At 39.7% G+C, this 16401-nt stretch overlaps 1 protein-coding gene across 3 annotated transcripts; it reads right to left on the reverse strand.

Moving 5' to 3' along the window:
- Nucleotides 1–208: 208 nt before the first annotated feature.
- On the reverse strand, nt 209–15019 carry LOC139577153 (noelin). Of its 3 annotated transcripts, none has more exons than XM_071404025.1 (6): nt 14545–15019; nt 10240–10389; nt 9312–9467; nt 7915–8134; nt 3004–3110; nt 209–2420 (listed from the first exon to the last, which is right to left on the reverse strand). In XM_071404025.1, the coding sequence occupies exons 1-6, from the start codon at nt 14608–14610 to the stop codon at nt 1743–1745; spliced, it is 1377 nt and encodes a 458-aa protein (XP_071260126.1). In that variant the 5' UTR covers nt 14611–15019; the 3' UTR covers nt 209–1742. The 3 variants fall into 3 exon arrangements, with proteins under 3 accessions (XP_071260126.1, XP_071260125.1, XP_071260127.1); XM_071404024.1 differs by lacking the exon at nt 14545–15019 and adding an exon at nt 12020–12473 and having other exon boundaries at nt 1609–2420; XM_071404026.1 differs by lacking the exons at nt 209–2420; nt 3004–3110; nt 7915–8134 and adding an exon at nt 8323–8700.
- Nucleotides 15020–16401: the final 1382 nt, after the last annotated feature.

The following is a 16401-nucleotide window of genomic DNA, read 5'->3' on the forward strand; positions in this document are numbered from 1 at the left end:
TTTTGACAAGTAACCTGCTCATTCAAAGGTGAATAGGTCCTCTGGTTGATGCCATTCTCAGAGATGGATGTCTCCGAAAAAGGCCCTTTCCCACACTTCTTTAAACTGAAAACCTGTGCATTTTCAAAGCTGCATTGCAAAAAGGGGTTCGATTGAGGCAATTCATCTTATTCACAAGTTTATTTTCAGAGATTGAGAGAGTCAATGATAGAACAAAGATCTTGTTTATTTATTTGAATGTTATTGCAGATACAACACATATGCAAGCTCAACAGAATAAGATGTCACAATTGATCTCTCTAAGAAACAGACAGTAGACTTGTGAAGTCAAACGGAATAAAACAGCCAGTGGATATGTCACTGGTCATAGATACATTGTTTGGTACATTCTCTTGTGATTGTTATAGTCATTTTTTTGCCAGACAGAACTATATGAGCGAGACAAATTATGTCAATACAATCCAATCTACAAAGACAGGCTATCACAGTAAATATCAATACCAACAATAAGAACATATATCAACCCCAATGACAATAAGAAAGTAAAAAGCCTGTCTCCTAACAGTGCTAAACTAGTCTCCTGCACTACAGCATCAAATATTGCAAAATACATCCGGAGAAGAAAACCATTTTGGTCGGTAAAAATGCCCATGCAAAAATAAGATAGAAAAAGAGAAAATACATTGCACTATCACAAAGACACAGAAATGAAACAGGGTGCTTCCAACAGTCTGTAGTCGGTGTTCCCAGATATACAGTATTTTGTCATTACTTCGTGGTTTGACTGTATTCTTGAAACTGTGCTCCATTGGGCCTCCTTTATCAATCATACTCAGATCCTATAATGTCCGTGTAGATGACTCCATGCAAACGACGGGTTGTGTTATATTGGTTCCTGAGAGGCTGCATTGCGCAGGAAAGACCGAGTACATGTTTTGGGGTGCCATTACACGTTTTCCAATTAGATATTTTGCTACCAACACATGGGGATAGAATTGGATTTCTATTCTGCACATGGCTCTGTGTTAGGACGATCACTAGTCTCCACCTTTACAGAAACAGGAATCGAGTTATATGGAAAATTTCTGCTACATTTGACTATCTTTACCATCTGATCATGTAATATAATTAATTAATGTGGATCACCCACCTGGGGAAAATGGTCATGATTGTGTGTTTGTGTCCTACAGTTTGGCTTTATACAGGTTGATAAACAAGGCCCAGGATATAATCTCTCTTCAATTCCAAATGTAATTCAATTCGAAACTATGATACAATAGGCTGTACTATATGTGATCAAATAAAAAACAAGTCAAGAGTGGGTAATTCCATAAAAACACAATCATTATAAGCCATTTGAAGTCATTCAAAACAAGAAAGGCATGACCTTTTCGGTTCCTGTTTTACTCTTTGTTTCTATACATTATATATCATTAGGTACTGTATTTCTTGTTACTGAGTAAAATATAGGATACTTCTCTACTTCCACAGTTACATATAGTATCTCCTCTACTTTGAAGCATCCGTGGACCAGACCTGGGTTCAAATTTGCTTGATATAGCCGGGCTTGATTAGGCTTGCCTGGTATAATGGAATTAATACAATTGTTGCAAAACTGCAAACCCTGCCCATCTTGCACTCCAGGCAGTCTGCCGCAAATGTTAAAAGTATTTGAAAGTTATCCAATAGTATTTGAACCCAGGTCTGCCGGTGACTGAGAAGGTGACAGCATGGCTAGCTATCTACTGCTCCTGCTCTGACCGAATGACGTGGAACAAGGTGACATTGTAAAGCACCTGGTGACCGTTATTCCATGCGTACAGTGCTCTGTCTTTAGGGTTATAGTCCAGCATGGAGATGTGAGAGTACTTATTCTGGAACGGTATGTCAATGTACTCGTAGGTGGAAGAGTTGGTGCTGAAGGCATAATACACCTTGGTCCCACCGGAGTAGCCATTGGTGACATACAGCGTGCCACATATCATGAAGGCCTCTCCTGCGCTCCTCTTGGGGTGGTTGGTAGTCCAGCTCTTGACGATCTGCAGGGTGTTGGGGTTCAGTTTACTGATGACAATGTTCCCTGCGTTCTGATTGGTGGCGTAAACGGCCCAGAGCCCGCCCTCGTCCACCATAAGGTCGATGTCTGAGTGGCCGCCCCAGGAGTAGTGGTACATGTTGTTGTAGCCGGCGTAGTCCAGCTGGCGTGACTTGCTGATGACGGAGGTCTTGAAGTCAAACTTGATGATGGTGTGGCTCTGGAACTTGTTGAAGTAGATGGAGCCGTTGTAGACCACCTGGCCAGTGCCTGACCACGGGTGGGGGAGGCGGTGAGATGTAAAGTTGTCGGAATTCATGAAGTCGTAGATGGACTTGTACTCCCGCACAAATCGGTTGTTGTGGTAGCCATCCATGTACCACACCTAGAAAGGAATACAAGAGCATTAGAAAGTCATACATCTCAGGTATAGTATGATATTGAATTTAGCAAGAGAACAGAACAGGTGGATAGAGTATGTGTCCACCCCAATGTTAGGGATATTCCTTAATGAATTTAACAACACAAGTTCTGCAGGACAACGAGTGATATCTTAGTATGTGCAACACATAAAAATGTACAAATAACTTTTATCCAATCCTGTGATTCATGTCTTTCATTCCCTAGAATGACATAGTTTACTGCAATGACAACCAGGAGATGTAGCTACCTTCCAGATTAGCATCAGAATGTGTTGTGGTGCTAGCGTCTCTTTTCAGGCTAGTGAGCAAATCCCAGACAGTGAGGCATGGGAACACATTACTAAAGTTGTGATCCATTCTGGTCAATAATCACTGGTTTATACAAACCTGTTAATACAAACATACAAGCTAACATCTTACAGATTATATTTTACAACACCGCAAATCTGTACTGAGTGTCCTCCCAATTGCATAATTGATAAGAACATTTTTGTTGAGTCTGTGTTAACTGTATAATGAATAGCATAGGCATTGGACCAGACCTACCCTAGTGTCATCTTCAGGAGCCAGGGGGTCAGTCATCCAGGATCCAAACCTTGATCCAGACGTCTTAATGGTAATTGGATCGCTGATCCCTGTCAGCTTCCCACATGCTGCAAGAGCCAAATACACAATGCAAGATACTGCATTCATCTCTGGACTATCAATGGTGTTTATAGGTTGGAAAACATAGTGTGTGTGTGTGTGTGCGTGCGTGCGTAGGTCAGTGACCTACTATACCTACTATACTTTTTGTTGAAAATGATAATATCAATTCGACTTGTTTATCCAGCTTTAGTATTACAATCTATAGATCAGTTTGGTGATTTCTTCAGGTTTTGACAATACTGTTTTAGCTGGAGGTTTTCTAGAAAGAACTGTGTAGATATTGTATAAATGTATGTACTAGAATCTAGATCTCCTGCTTTAGCCATCCATTTCTCTGCCTCAGAATGATGTATTCGGACAGAAAAGTCAGTTTTCATTATTCATAAGTAATGTTATCATTTATCTATGACATTGAAAGGATACTGTTGTACAGAGACCACACAACCACAAGGTGTGAGCCAATGATGAGAAATGGGCAATTCCAAGGTAACAGAGTGATGCCAAACCTTGTGGCTTGTAGTCTCTTTGTACATCCTTTCAATGTCATAGATACATCATAACTTTACTTATGAATAATGAAAACAGACTTTTCTGTTTTTACATAAACCACACACTCAATTGCTCCCCTCTTCAAATGCTATATTAACAACAGGAACAGTAAGTGCAATATTAAAGTTTGAGTCAATTCACACAATTCCTCCCCCTAACTTCAAGTCCAGAATTTTTTTTGGGGGGTTACACAAATATCTGCCCCCATTTTCCCAAGATAACAAACTAGCATATAACGTTCTGAGAGCCATATGTTTCTTAGAGCTTGGTGAGAACGTGGTTGTCCTATGGATAGTTTGCATACAACCTTCCCACAATTTTCAGGTAATGGTGCAGGATAGTTGCTTGGCCTTGGTACATTCTCAACACATTTAAGGAACTTGACAAAAAAACTAAATTTTCTTGGTATTTCATTACTATAACAGAACGTTTCCTAAAAGTTAAAATATGGTTACATTTCATAAAAATGTTGGTCATGTTCTGGGAACGTTCTCTAACTGGTTTGACATTGGGAATATTCTCAAATAGTTCAGAGAACGTTAAGAAATAACGTTCTTCTGTGGAAATGTCTGTACTGCAGCATTACGTTTCCTACAGAGTTGCATTCAACAAGGGAAAAAGTTTGTGAATGGTGGCTAACGTTAGCTAACATATTCAACTTGTTTTGTATTAGCCACAACTGTTCGCTAACGTAAGCTAACAGTCTGAGAAGGTAGAGTGCGGCAAACTGAAGTGTCTGTTTCGGGTCTAAACTGCCACTAAAAATAATCAAGTGGCCATGTAGACTTTCTACTACAGTTGAAGTCGGAAGTTTACATACACTTAGGTTGGAGTCATTAAAACTTGTTTTTCAACCACTTCACAAATTTCTTGTTAACAAACTATAGTTTTGCCAAGTCGGTTAAGACATCTACTTTGTGCATGACACAAGTAATTTTTCCAACAATTGTTTACAGACAGATTATTTCACTTATAATTTACTGTATCACAATTCCAGTGGGTCAGAAGTTTACATACACTAAGTTGACTGGCACAGTTTAATGGCACTTTAAACAGCTTGGAAAATTCCAGAAAATGATGCCATGGCTTCGGAAGCTTCTGATATGCTAATTGACATCATGTGAGTCAATTGGACCTGTGGATGTATTTCAAGGCCTACCTTCAAACTCAGTGCCTCTTTGCTTGACATCATGGGAAAATCAAAAGAAATCAGCCAAGACCTCAGAAAAAAAATTGTAGACCGCCACAAGTTTGGTTCATCCTTGGGAGCCATTTCCAAATGCCTGAAGGTATCACGTTCATCTGTACAAACAATAGTACGCAAGTATAAACACCATGGGACCACGCAGCCGTCATACCGCTCAGGAAGGAAACGCGTTCTGTCTCCTAGTGACGAACGTACTTTGGTGCGAAAAGTGCAAATCAATCCCAGAACAACAGCAAAGGACCTTGTGAAGATGCTGGAGGAAACAGGTACAAAAGTATCTATATCCATAGTAAAACGAGTCCTATATTGACATAACCTGAAAGGCCGATCAGCAACGAAGAAGCCACTGCTCCAAAACCGCCATAAAAAAGCCAGACTACGGCTTGCAACTGCACATGGGGACAAAGATCGTACATTTTGGAGAAATGTCCTCTGGTCAGATGAAACAAAAATATAACTTTTTGGCCATAATGACCATCGTTACGTTTCCAGGAAAAAGGGGGATGCTTGCAAGCTGAAGAACACCATCCCAACCGTGAAGCACGGGGGTGGCAGCATCATGTTGCGGGGGTGCTTTGCTGCAGGAGGGACTGGTGCACTTCACAGAATAGATGACATCATGAGGATGGAAAAAGATGTGGATATATTGAAGCAACATCTCAAGACATCAGTCAGGAAGTTAAAGTTTGGGTCTTCCAAATGGACAATGACCCCAAGCATACTTCCAAAGTTGTGGCAAAATGGCTTAAGGACAACAAAGTCAAGGTATTGGAGTGGCCATCACAAAGCCCTGACCTCAATCCTATAGAACATTTGTAGGCAGAACTGAAAAAGCGTGTGCGAGCAAGAGGCCTACAAACCTGACTCAGTTACACCAGCTCTGTCAGGAGGAATGGGCCAAAATTCACACGACATATTGTGGGAATCTTGTGGAAGGCTACCCAAAACATTTGACCCAGGTTAAACAATTTAAAGTCAATGCTACCAAATACTAATTGAGTGTATGTAAACTTCTGACCCACTGGGAATGTGATTAAAGAAATAAAAGCTGAAATAAGTAATTTTCTCTACTATTATTCTGACATTTCACATTCTTAAAATAAAGTGGTGATCCTAATTGACCTAAGACAGGGAATTTTTATTCGGATTAAATGTCAGGAATTGTGAAGAACTTCCGACTTCAACTGTATATTTTCTAGGAATAGCTAACTTATTTTCAGTTTGAATATTGTCGCTAAAAAGTCACAGTAATCCTTACAAAAGTAGGTGTTTGATGTTTCACAGTAACATTTTGGAATGTTTATTCAAATCGTTCAACTGAAATTGTTCACCACAAAAAGAAGCCTTGTTAGGTAACGTTTCTTCGTGTTCTCAAATTAATTGTTCTGAGAACGTTAAGCAAACTTTCCATAAAAACTACAAGAAAAGATTAGTGATGTTCAGAGAAGGTTCTAAGAATGTTATTTAAAAACATACATTCCGTTCTCAGCATCAACCAAACTCTATCATGTTATGCGTGTTCAGGTGTGTTGGCCGCGACCATTAATTGGCCACACCTGATCTTAATGAGTGCTTGTTTTCTTTGAAATGGAGTCTGTTTGAATAGACTAAAATGAACAGCTTAGTATTCGTAAAAAAACAAACATCCTCACTCCATCATAGTGGTGCAGTGGACTAATTCCATGGATTCACAACAGAAGATTATATGTTCAAATCTCACTGATGCTGTGTCACAATAAAAAAACAAAGGTGTTTGCATGATTAATGCCTAAGGAAATGCATTTCCATGTGTTCTATCTGTGCTTGGAGTTTCATTTTTTTTGTGGCCAAAATAAGCTAGCAGTGTTATTAACAGTCTTATTGATACATTCAGTGAAAGTTAAGGAAGTAATTCAAAAGCCTCCAAATAACCTATTATTACTTTTCTCAGAGTTAATAAAACTTTCAGGAAACAATAGTAAATTTCCACTTCTGTTCTCAGACATTTAAAAAAACGTTACATTTTACTAGTCAGGAAACAGTCATTCATTCCCACAACCAATGTGAAACCAAAAACATTTGTTCCCACAACTTCGAAGGAACCAAATGTGCTAGCTGGGTAGTGTATGCTGTCTACCATAGCTATAGTACTTGGAGAGTTATAGCTGAGCACTTGAAACAAAAATGGATAATCCTCTGAAATTGAAGTGAGCCCTTCTTTAATCTCTAAGAACTTGCCAGCCCATTGGCTCTACTCCATGCCTACAGGGTCATCCCTAGAGCTACAGTCAGCATCCTAACAGTCAAAGCACAGTGGCACAAAGGAAAACGACTTCAATGCCTCATTCCTTACAATTGGATTGCTTCTACCTGTTTCCTCCCATTTTACTTTGAATCATGTATTTTGCACCATTCATTGATTTGTTCAGCCTTTCACTTACTGTTAGCCTGTCACGACATCAATCGAATAAATATGGTGACAGATAGGATACTGTATATGCTGGGAGAGCCCTTGGTTTAGACACACATCATGCCATCTACTTTGCCTTGTATACAATCCTGTGAACAACCCATGCAACAAAGAGATTACTGAGAAATAATCTGTCAGTTGTTACATCCTGGTACTATTTGTAGATGACTGTCGCTACAATGGTGTGAAGCTTTTGGCCAAGAAGTGGACATAAGCTCACAGCTCATTTCTGGCACACATAACATGACGTGCTAGGGATGTAGTTTCGGTTTAATAGGATTACATTAGCAAAACTTAATCCAAATCACCATCTAACAACTCTAAATCCTAACATGTTTAAATAGCTTCTAACCTGACATATGAGAACTGTTTGTCTTTTTTCATCAGCAATATTATTATGCATTGATGTGTAGTCGAGGCACGTGATTGCCTAACATCAGAGAATGACTGAGTATGTTAAAGCGATAACGTAGTGGTAGAGCATGTACCATAGGTGCGGTGGATAGATAGAGATCTGTTGGTGTGAGAAGAATGACTACTGTAGATCTGATTGGCCCGTTGCACAAGGAAGCAAAGGGGGTGTTTCGGTGTTCTCTGAGCCTACCTAATTTTTGCATGCATGCACGAAGCCTCTCTTCAAGATTTGACACTCTGTTTTGTAGCTCCTCGTAGTCATAGGCGCCGATCTCCTCCTGGAGTTCGTTTAGCACAGACGTCAGATTCTGGAGCTCCTCTTTAAACCGCAATACCAATTTTGCATCGGCTTTGTACTCCTCCAACACTGGTATCAATGGCCTAAGTTCCTCCATTTTCGCTTTTATTGCCTGAAAGGTTAAAATAGGCTTGGTTCAGTGTTATGCGAGCAAATGGGTGTTCCACACCTGTCTTGCCCTACTCTGGCTGTCTCCCTATGATGAGTTCAGAGTGGACCTAACACATTCAACAGTATCATGAACGGATGTGACATCATCACAAACATAAGCAGCATGAAACAAGTCCTCGGTACACCAAAAACAATTGGGAAAATATTTTATTTTCACCTTTTAAAATGCAACATCTTAGGGTTACATGCTTTTCTGTCACATACAACAATGTTTCCGTATTTTTTTGTGGTAACCAGTTATGCATTGACAAATCTAAACAGGATATGGAATTGAATAAAACAAAAGTAATATTAATTAAAAAAACTGAACTAAATCTATTGATGGAATGCATCGACAGTAACATGCAGAAATGCAAAGAGCAGTGCAGGTCTGAGGGTGAAAAGGGTGCTAGTTTTCAAATAAACTGCATGGTGCAAATAGTCATTGGTCAAGTTCAGGGATAGAACACTGGAATAGAACTGCCTCTTCAGTCTCTGCAGCTTTGATATAATTTCCTAAAGTTAGCCCTGCAAGCAAGAAAATGAGATACTGTTGAGTGTTGAATAATCTAACTCACTAGCCTAATATACACACACAAAACATGCAAGGGTCATCACTCCCAGGGTTGCTCATGACAGACACATAGCATAAACATAGCATTGGTGAGGATAGGTGGGGAACACACACAAACATACACACACTAACAAACATAAACGTCATCAGAATAGTTGATGATGTTAAATTTTAATTCCAGAGACAAGCATTTAGGTGTACGGGTTTCATTCACAGCAGGGGCTGTAGGTATCATGCTTCTCAATATAATAGTGCTGATCTAGGATGTGAATGAATACTATTATATGGACAGTAAGGACCTGATCCTAGCTCAGCACTCCTACTCTGAGAGGCTTGATAGATATGGACCCAGAACTCCACTTACAGCACATCTCTTTGTACAATGTTGTCTATGTAAGAGTAGGGTTGCAAAATTCCAGGAACATTAAATAAATTCCCTGGTTTTCCCAGAATCAGGAGGGAATAAGCAGGAAATCCGGAATCCTCCAACCAGGATTTCAGGAAAAACAGGAAATGTATTGAAAGTTCCCGTAATTTAGCAACCCTAAGAGAAATGTTGACATACCTTGTATTGCCTGGCAATGTTCTGCTTGTGGTTCTCCTCCACCTGTTTAAACTTGGTCTCCAGACCTTTCAGCTGGACCTCCATCCTCTCCACGTACTGCAGGTCTCTCTGGGTCCGCTGGTCTAGCACCTGGATAGACTGGGTCATGTTCTGGACCTAACACAGGGGAAAATAGAAAAACATGTATCTTAAAGCCCTAAATATACCGAAATACAGCCCTAAACACTTGTGTATTCAGGTCTTCCCAGGCTTATTATTTAATTCCATTTTTGGAATCAAAATAAACAAATTATACACCCAATAAACGCAAAGATATAGACTTTAGCCATCAATGCTCCTTCAACAATGTCGGTGCATGACACAATTTCTTGTAGATATGGTGTGGATAACTGACTACAAAATCTGACACTGTATAACCTCTGACGTGTCTAGGCAGAGAATACAGCATTTCAGGTGCTCAAGAGCAACTAACTGTTATGTGTATTTAAAGATCAAGCCGAATCAGAAAGACATCCATTTCTGACCCCAAATGACCCACAGCAGTGATAGAGATTGAGAGTATGCTGTACATGGACTGCTGGTTGTTCCACATCAAGGTGCCAAAGTTGCACAACATCTGGCCTCCAAACAAATCTACTGTATAAGACTGAATGTCAGATCATATCAAATGATGATGACAGCAAATCAATATTGGCAATACAGGGTGAAAGGAACTGCTATTGTCAAGGAGCCATACAAGTAACTAGTCCTCTGGCCAGAGGCTGCTGCTGCTGAGAAGATGATGGAGAGAAATGAGAGAGGGAGAGTGGGAGATATGGTTGTTATGGTGCAACTGGTGAATGGTGCTTGTTCTAGTGGAGGTCTGGTAGTGGGGGGGTTATGGGTACTGTAGTACATCATGCTACATGGGGGGGGGGGGGGGGGTTACTTTTTCTAGCAGCTGTCGGAGCTGTTTGGTCCTGGCGTCCCGCGAGCACATGGACTGTTGAGGCGCCACCACAGTGCAGACACAGCGGCCCTCCGTGTCCTGGGCTGAGCTGTACACCTGCCATGACTCCTCAGGGTTGGCTGGGAGCACCTAGGATGGACAGACAGGGTGAGAGAGGGAGAGACAGACAGACCGGGAGAGAGACAGACAGGGAGAGAGAGAGGGAAAGACAGACAGGGAGAGAGAGGGAAAGACAGATAGGGAGAGAGAGACAGACAGCCAGACAGGGAGATAGACAGACAGTGAGAGAGGGGGAGAGAAAGATGAATGAAAAAAGGTTATTCATATAGAGATGTGATGTGACAATATTAACACCATACTGCGCTGGTTCAGACATTTCTCTTTCACATTGTCCTCTTCAGCACGGTTCCAGCAGCCGTGGAGGGTGCGTAACCAAGCCAGTACAGTTCAGCTTGCTTTGGCTTGGCAGGGCACAGCTCACATTGGCTCAGTAGTGTGTAGGGTTTAAGATAGACTACATTGGTACTCTTATCTAAAACATTTACTCCAAAATTATGTCATTACATTTTTTGAAGTTTGGACAAAAAGCATGATCTCTGCCAAGAAATGTGTGCCAATTTGATGCAGAATATTTTCACCACAGGGATTTACATAACCTTTTTCTAAGATGATGACATATGATTACATAAAATGCCATCTGTACTGTTGAACCTTGCCGTATGTTCCCGCCTAATCTCCGACCATCAAAACGACTATCCACATTCTAAAGGCAATGGGGCTGACAAAAGGAGTTGACGTCAAATTGAGGGAAACAACTTTGTAAATCTACTCAAATAGCGTTGCTGGATTGTGATGATATTAAGTCATAATCTTGTATTTCTAAATACTTCATGTAGCCTACAGGAATTTAATCTGTGCCATTTATGTCAACGAAACCTTACATTTTCATCCCTCCAATAAAGTCATTCAATATATATATATATATATATATGCCATTTAGCATTTTTATCCAAAGCGATTTATAGTCATGCGTGCATACATTTTATGTACGGGTGGTACGGGGAATCGAACACACTATCCTGGCGGTGCAAGCGCTATGCTCTGCAAAATGAACTACAGAGGACCAAGCCTATTTAGCACGAAGCCTTCAGAGTAGTAATTCCATACAGAGGCTGCTCTAAATGTGGATTGGTTACAACTTTACTACTACATGGTTGAACCCAGAGCCATAAATAGACATATGAACAGAAATATGGCTCTAGATTAACCCTGACAAGTAGTGACATGCAGTGTATTATGCTAAGATCCATTGTCTACAATGTGACTACATTATCTGTTAGTGTTCTTATATAATGTAGCATTATTCTGCTCTTTATATTCAATTACATTAGTCACAGACAATCTCAGAACTGTTATAATTGTCCATCATTGCCACACTTCTTCTCCAACATATTTCAGTTAAACCATTTAGCAAAGAATGTGTGAAAGTTGTTGAAACCTGCACTATGGCTAACAAGAATAGTAAGATAATGATTTGCCGTTTATTCAGCTATATGTTTATGGATAGGCCTACTCGTTTTGGCTATAGTCATTACAGACCATTTTTATTTATTTTGATGCACAAGCAACACCCGTTTTTTTCTTTCAATTTCCAACCAACATTAGGTATCAATTATAGGAATAGGCCTACTAAATAACTATTGCAATCTATCCTGTGCAGTACATGATTCTAATGGTTCCTGTATTTGCTGTCACTCACGCCGGTGCTCCGGTCCGCTGTCCCTCCTGATGCTACCGAGAGCTTGTTGGTGTTAAGTCCCACCAAGGACGGTAACGTCTGCGACATCCAGTTAGTAATCATAGCCATCGTGCTCAACACCACTCCAATCTTCAGTAAAGGAACCGACATATCTGCGCTCTTGTCGTTTTACCAAAAATGTCCTTGTACACATTCCAGTGAAGAACTAACTAGACAATTCATATTGCCAATCATTGGATGCAACGGCAGGGCTGCAACAGCGGTGAGTTTAGGTTTGAACATCTTTGGCTGACAGGTGGTTTCTGCTCTCTTCAAAAGCCACTTTGATGATGGCTCAATGCAATTGTTGGAAAATGTGAAGTGGTTCTCCCGCAATCGCTTTCGAGTTTAGAAGATGACATGGATTCAGTCGCCTCTCCCATTCGCTGAATACCCCCGCCCACCGCGCACTGATAGAACAACCTTCAATTGAAATGAAATTCATGGCGCCACGCTTTGGCGTTTAATACAGTGAAACAGGAATATGTACCTTGCCACCAAATACAAGAAAATGCCATGACAGGAAAACAATATCTAAATAGCATAACTTCAGACATTGAAGTCAATTGTGTGATAGATTCAATTTAAGTATGAAACCTTGCAAACGCAATGGAGACAAAACGAGCCTAAACGACATTTTCAGACTGGATAGCGTAATTGTGTAGGTTGGCTACTTTAATAACGGTTGCTTGATGACTCTATGGGGACAAGAACTGGAATAATCCAATCACATTGAAACCATCAGTCACAATTTTTGACGGGTGCCATAGAAAGCAAGGTAGCCTACGAGTCCCATTTAATCCAATAAAGAAGTGCCGGATTTTGATTGTCATTCACAGAAAAAAACATGTAGACAATTCATAATCTAGGTAAGTGTTTGACAGTAAATCTGATTAATCGTAGACATTTGAAACCGCATCAGATTCAACATAAAGCTTGTACAAGGTCCGTGGCGCAATAATGGGATATTCAACATCTGTACTGAAATGCAGTTAATGCACTGTCCTTGACCTGTTTTAACCAACCAGGTCGAGGGATATCGAGGGACATTCTGCCACCTTGTCGTTACGAATGGTATTGCACGTCCGTTTGTCAGGTACTGTAGCCTAGTATTGCGTTTAAAAAAAATCAAGATAAGCTTTAAAAACGATATATTTCTGTTTATTTTCTCTTTCATGAGTTACAGACATTTGTTTGCACCATCTCTTGTTTTTTTGCTTCTTTTTGTCTTTTTGTTTAAAAAATATATAATAAATAATATATTTCTTCCACATTTAATAAGCTATATATATTTATTTTCTTTGTTTGTTTGTTGTTGGTTATATTGCGCTAGTTGTTTGGGATCAAAAATAAGGGATTAACATACAATACATTACATCACATTTACTGTTCATAATACAAACAGATTACGAATGATTATAAGGAATACAAAAGTCAATAATCTTCCTAGTATTGTCATAGCCTGCCATACCAGCATCATGAATGCGATGAGAATGATTAGTTGAATGAATCAGAACTTTGGTGCTTTCAAATGGCACCAAATGTCTGATTCATTCAACTAATCACGAGCTTGTTGATTAAGTATGTGATCAAGTGTCTTAGTGCTAGTCTAGAACAAAAGCTTGAACCCCTTGTTGGTGTCCAGGAAAGTTTGACAGGTTGTATTGTGGCAGCCAGGAGGAGGCGCTGTGGCACTGTGAGTGCAATGCATCTCTGAATAGAGAAACAATTCCTTAGAAAGATGGAGATAAGAAGAACATGTTCATGGGGACCATTACAAATAAATGCGAGTTATTAATCATAGCAAAAGTCTAATATTTTGGAATTGTTTAGAATTTTAGAGCAATAACAGCAGTCTATTATTATTGTGTTGAAATAGTTTTGTTTTCATATTTCTGTCTGTAGTGTTAGTATAACCAGAATAGTCTATTCATGTTAGGCTACAATCTGGGGTGGAATCTGGTTAATGCATTGCTTTAATAAGATTTCAATTTAAGCCTTTTATCTGACATATTCATTATATTCGAACTATCAAATCATATTGCAATTGTCTAGATGTGAACTGTGTCACTGTGAAATTTCTCGCGTATTTCAATGTAGACATTATAAAGTAGATTACCCTATCGCTCACATAGCTTAATTGGAGTGAATTTGGAATTAGTTCGATGCATTGAATGTGAAACGCCAATTGAAACATTTCAGTATAGCCTACCCTACCTCACTGATTAAATAAATTGATGATTTTGATTTAGTCAAATTTTGTTATAGATACAATAGATAGTTTGGCTACAGAAATGCCTCTGAACGCACACTAGCCCGTATCAATTTTACTAGGATGATGGAATCCCTTTATCGTTCATCATAATATATTTTAATCTCTTAATCTCAAGGCCTACAACGTTGTTAAATAGGTAATTTGTAGGATCATTTGCTAAGCATGGTTTGGATATCTTAAATGGGGAGTAAAATGGCGTTTATAAACCTACTTGGGTGAGTTCGGTGCCCATCAAGACAAGGAGGGTGAGACTCAGGAGCTTGTTAGTAGGCTGCATCGCTTGCCTCCGATAGCACTAGATCCAGTGTTTTCACATGCAGATTGTCTTTTTCCACGGTAATGTCTTCTTCCTCTTTTACACGTCGTCTTGCAATCTTCGTTGCAGCGCTAAGGACAAAAATAAAGGTAAAGAACAAATTTGGTGTGAGGAGCAGTCACTGCATGATGTTCAATGCATCTCAGTGCGTTGTGCAGAAGACCCCTGTCCTTCTGTCTTCCTTCTGTCAGCCACCTCGCATGAGAAGCATGGAAAGAAAAAACATTCGCAAAAGTTGGCTCCGCAAAACAAGGACAGGGGTGTGTGTGACAATGCGGGAGGGAGCTGGCTGTGGAGCTGAAACCGGATGTGACAGGAACGGGCGTGTGGAATTCAAGAATGATTGGGCGGGGTTGGAGGGGGCTCATATGAGAAGAGAGGTTCTATAACAGGTTTTTATAGAAAGAATGGGGTTAATAACATGCAGAATCCTACATAATGACTATGATTCAATGCAAAAATGGGTCCTGGGATCTGCTGAGATGTGAAGTCAGGCCATACTTAATAGTTGTAGACTACAGCATAGTAGCATTCCCATATTGCTGTTTGCTTAAACATACCTCTCAAAATAATTTTGCATGAAATCATGGCATCCATCTAAAGCTTAGGCTGCACGCTTTATCTTGGTTACTACGTTCATGCTGTGAATACTCACTAAAGTCATGTTTTACATGCCTATCTCATATGAACTCTTTGTATTTCAACCCTGTGATAATAGATTCCTAGATTCCTGTCTCTAGATTCCTTTTTCCCCTGTCCAGGTCTTTAGATGGCATTTCCTAATCTCCCTCTGTCCTCTCTACCTTCCTTGATCATTTCTAAAAGGGTAGAGGGAAACAAGAAAAGGAGGGGATGTAATGGAAAGTGAGGTGCAGAAGAATGTGTATATATATATATAATATATATATATATAACCAGCCAATGTCACAAAGAAGACACAAGTCAAGGAAAGCAGTTTGTCTTTTTTGCACCCAGTTCAGAAACTGAATAGTAGCCCTGCTGGGATTTTATTTCTCCTATGAACTGTAGGCTAGTGTAAATAGCTCCTCTATCTAACCATGTCAACCTGAAACACAGTGCTATTTGTGTTACTAGATGGGAGTCTTGCTATAAGGAAACAGTAGTATTTGTGTTACTAGATGGGAGTCTTGCTATGAGTAAACAGTTGTATTTATGTTACTAGAAGGGAGTCTTGCTATAAGGAAACAATGTTATTTATGTTACTAGATGAGATTCTTGCTATAAGGAAACAGTTGTATTTCTGTTACTAGATGGGAGTCTTGCTATAAGGAAACAATGTTATTTATGTTACTAGATGGGAGTCTTGCTATAAGGAAACAATGTTATTTATGTTACTAGATGAGATTCTTGCTATAAGGAAACAGTTGTATTTCTGTTACTAGATGGGAGTCTTGCAATAAGGAAACAGTGTTTTTTCTGTTACTAGATGGGAGTCTTGCTATAATGAAACTAGGATATGGAGATTGGGGTTTTGTTTAAGTCGCTGGAATATTTCAAGTGTTTCAAATCCTTCCGGCAAACTATCAAAGCTGAATTAATAAAGCACAGAAATGTTGTTCTTTGGTGTTTTCCTTCCTACATCATCCTCCTACAGGGTTGGGGATCAATTCCAAGGGGCATGATATATATAATTCAATCACACTTTCAGAGCAGCCTGCAAATCATGGCTAATTGATACACACACATGCGCACGGTACTGTGTGCTTCCACATCTGTTGCACTGCTGTGTAA

Source organism: Salvelinus alpinus, chromosome 5 (genome assembly GCF_045679555.1).
Source record: "Salvelinus alpinus chromosome 5, SLU_Salpinus.1, whole genome shotgun sequence".
NCBI lineage: Eukaryota > Metazoa > Chordata > Actinopteri > Salmoniformes > Salmonidae > Salvelinus > Salvelinus alpinus.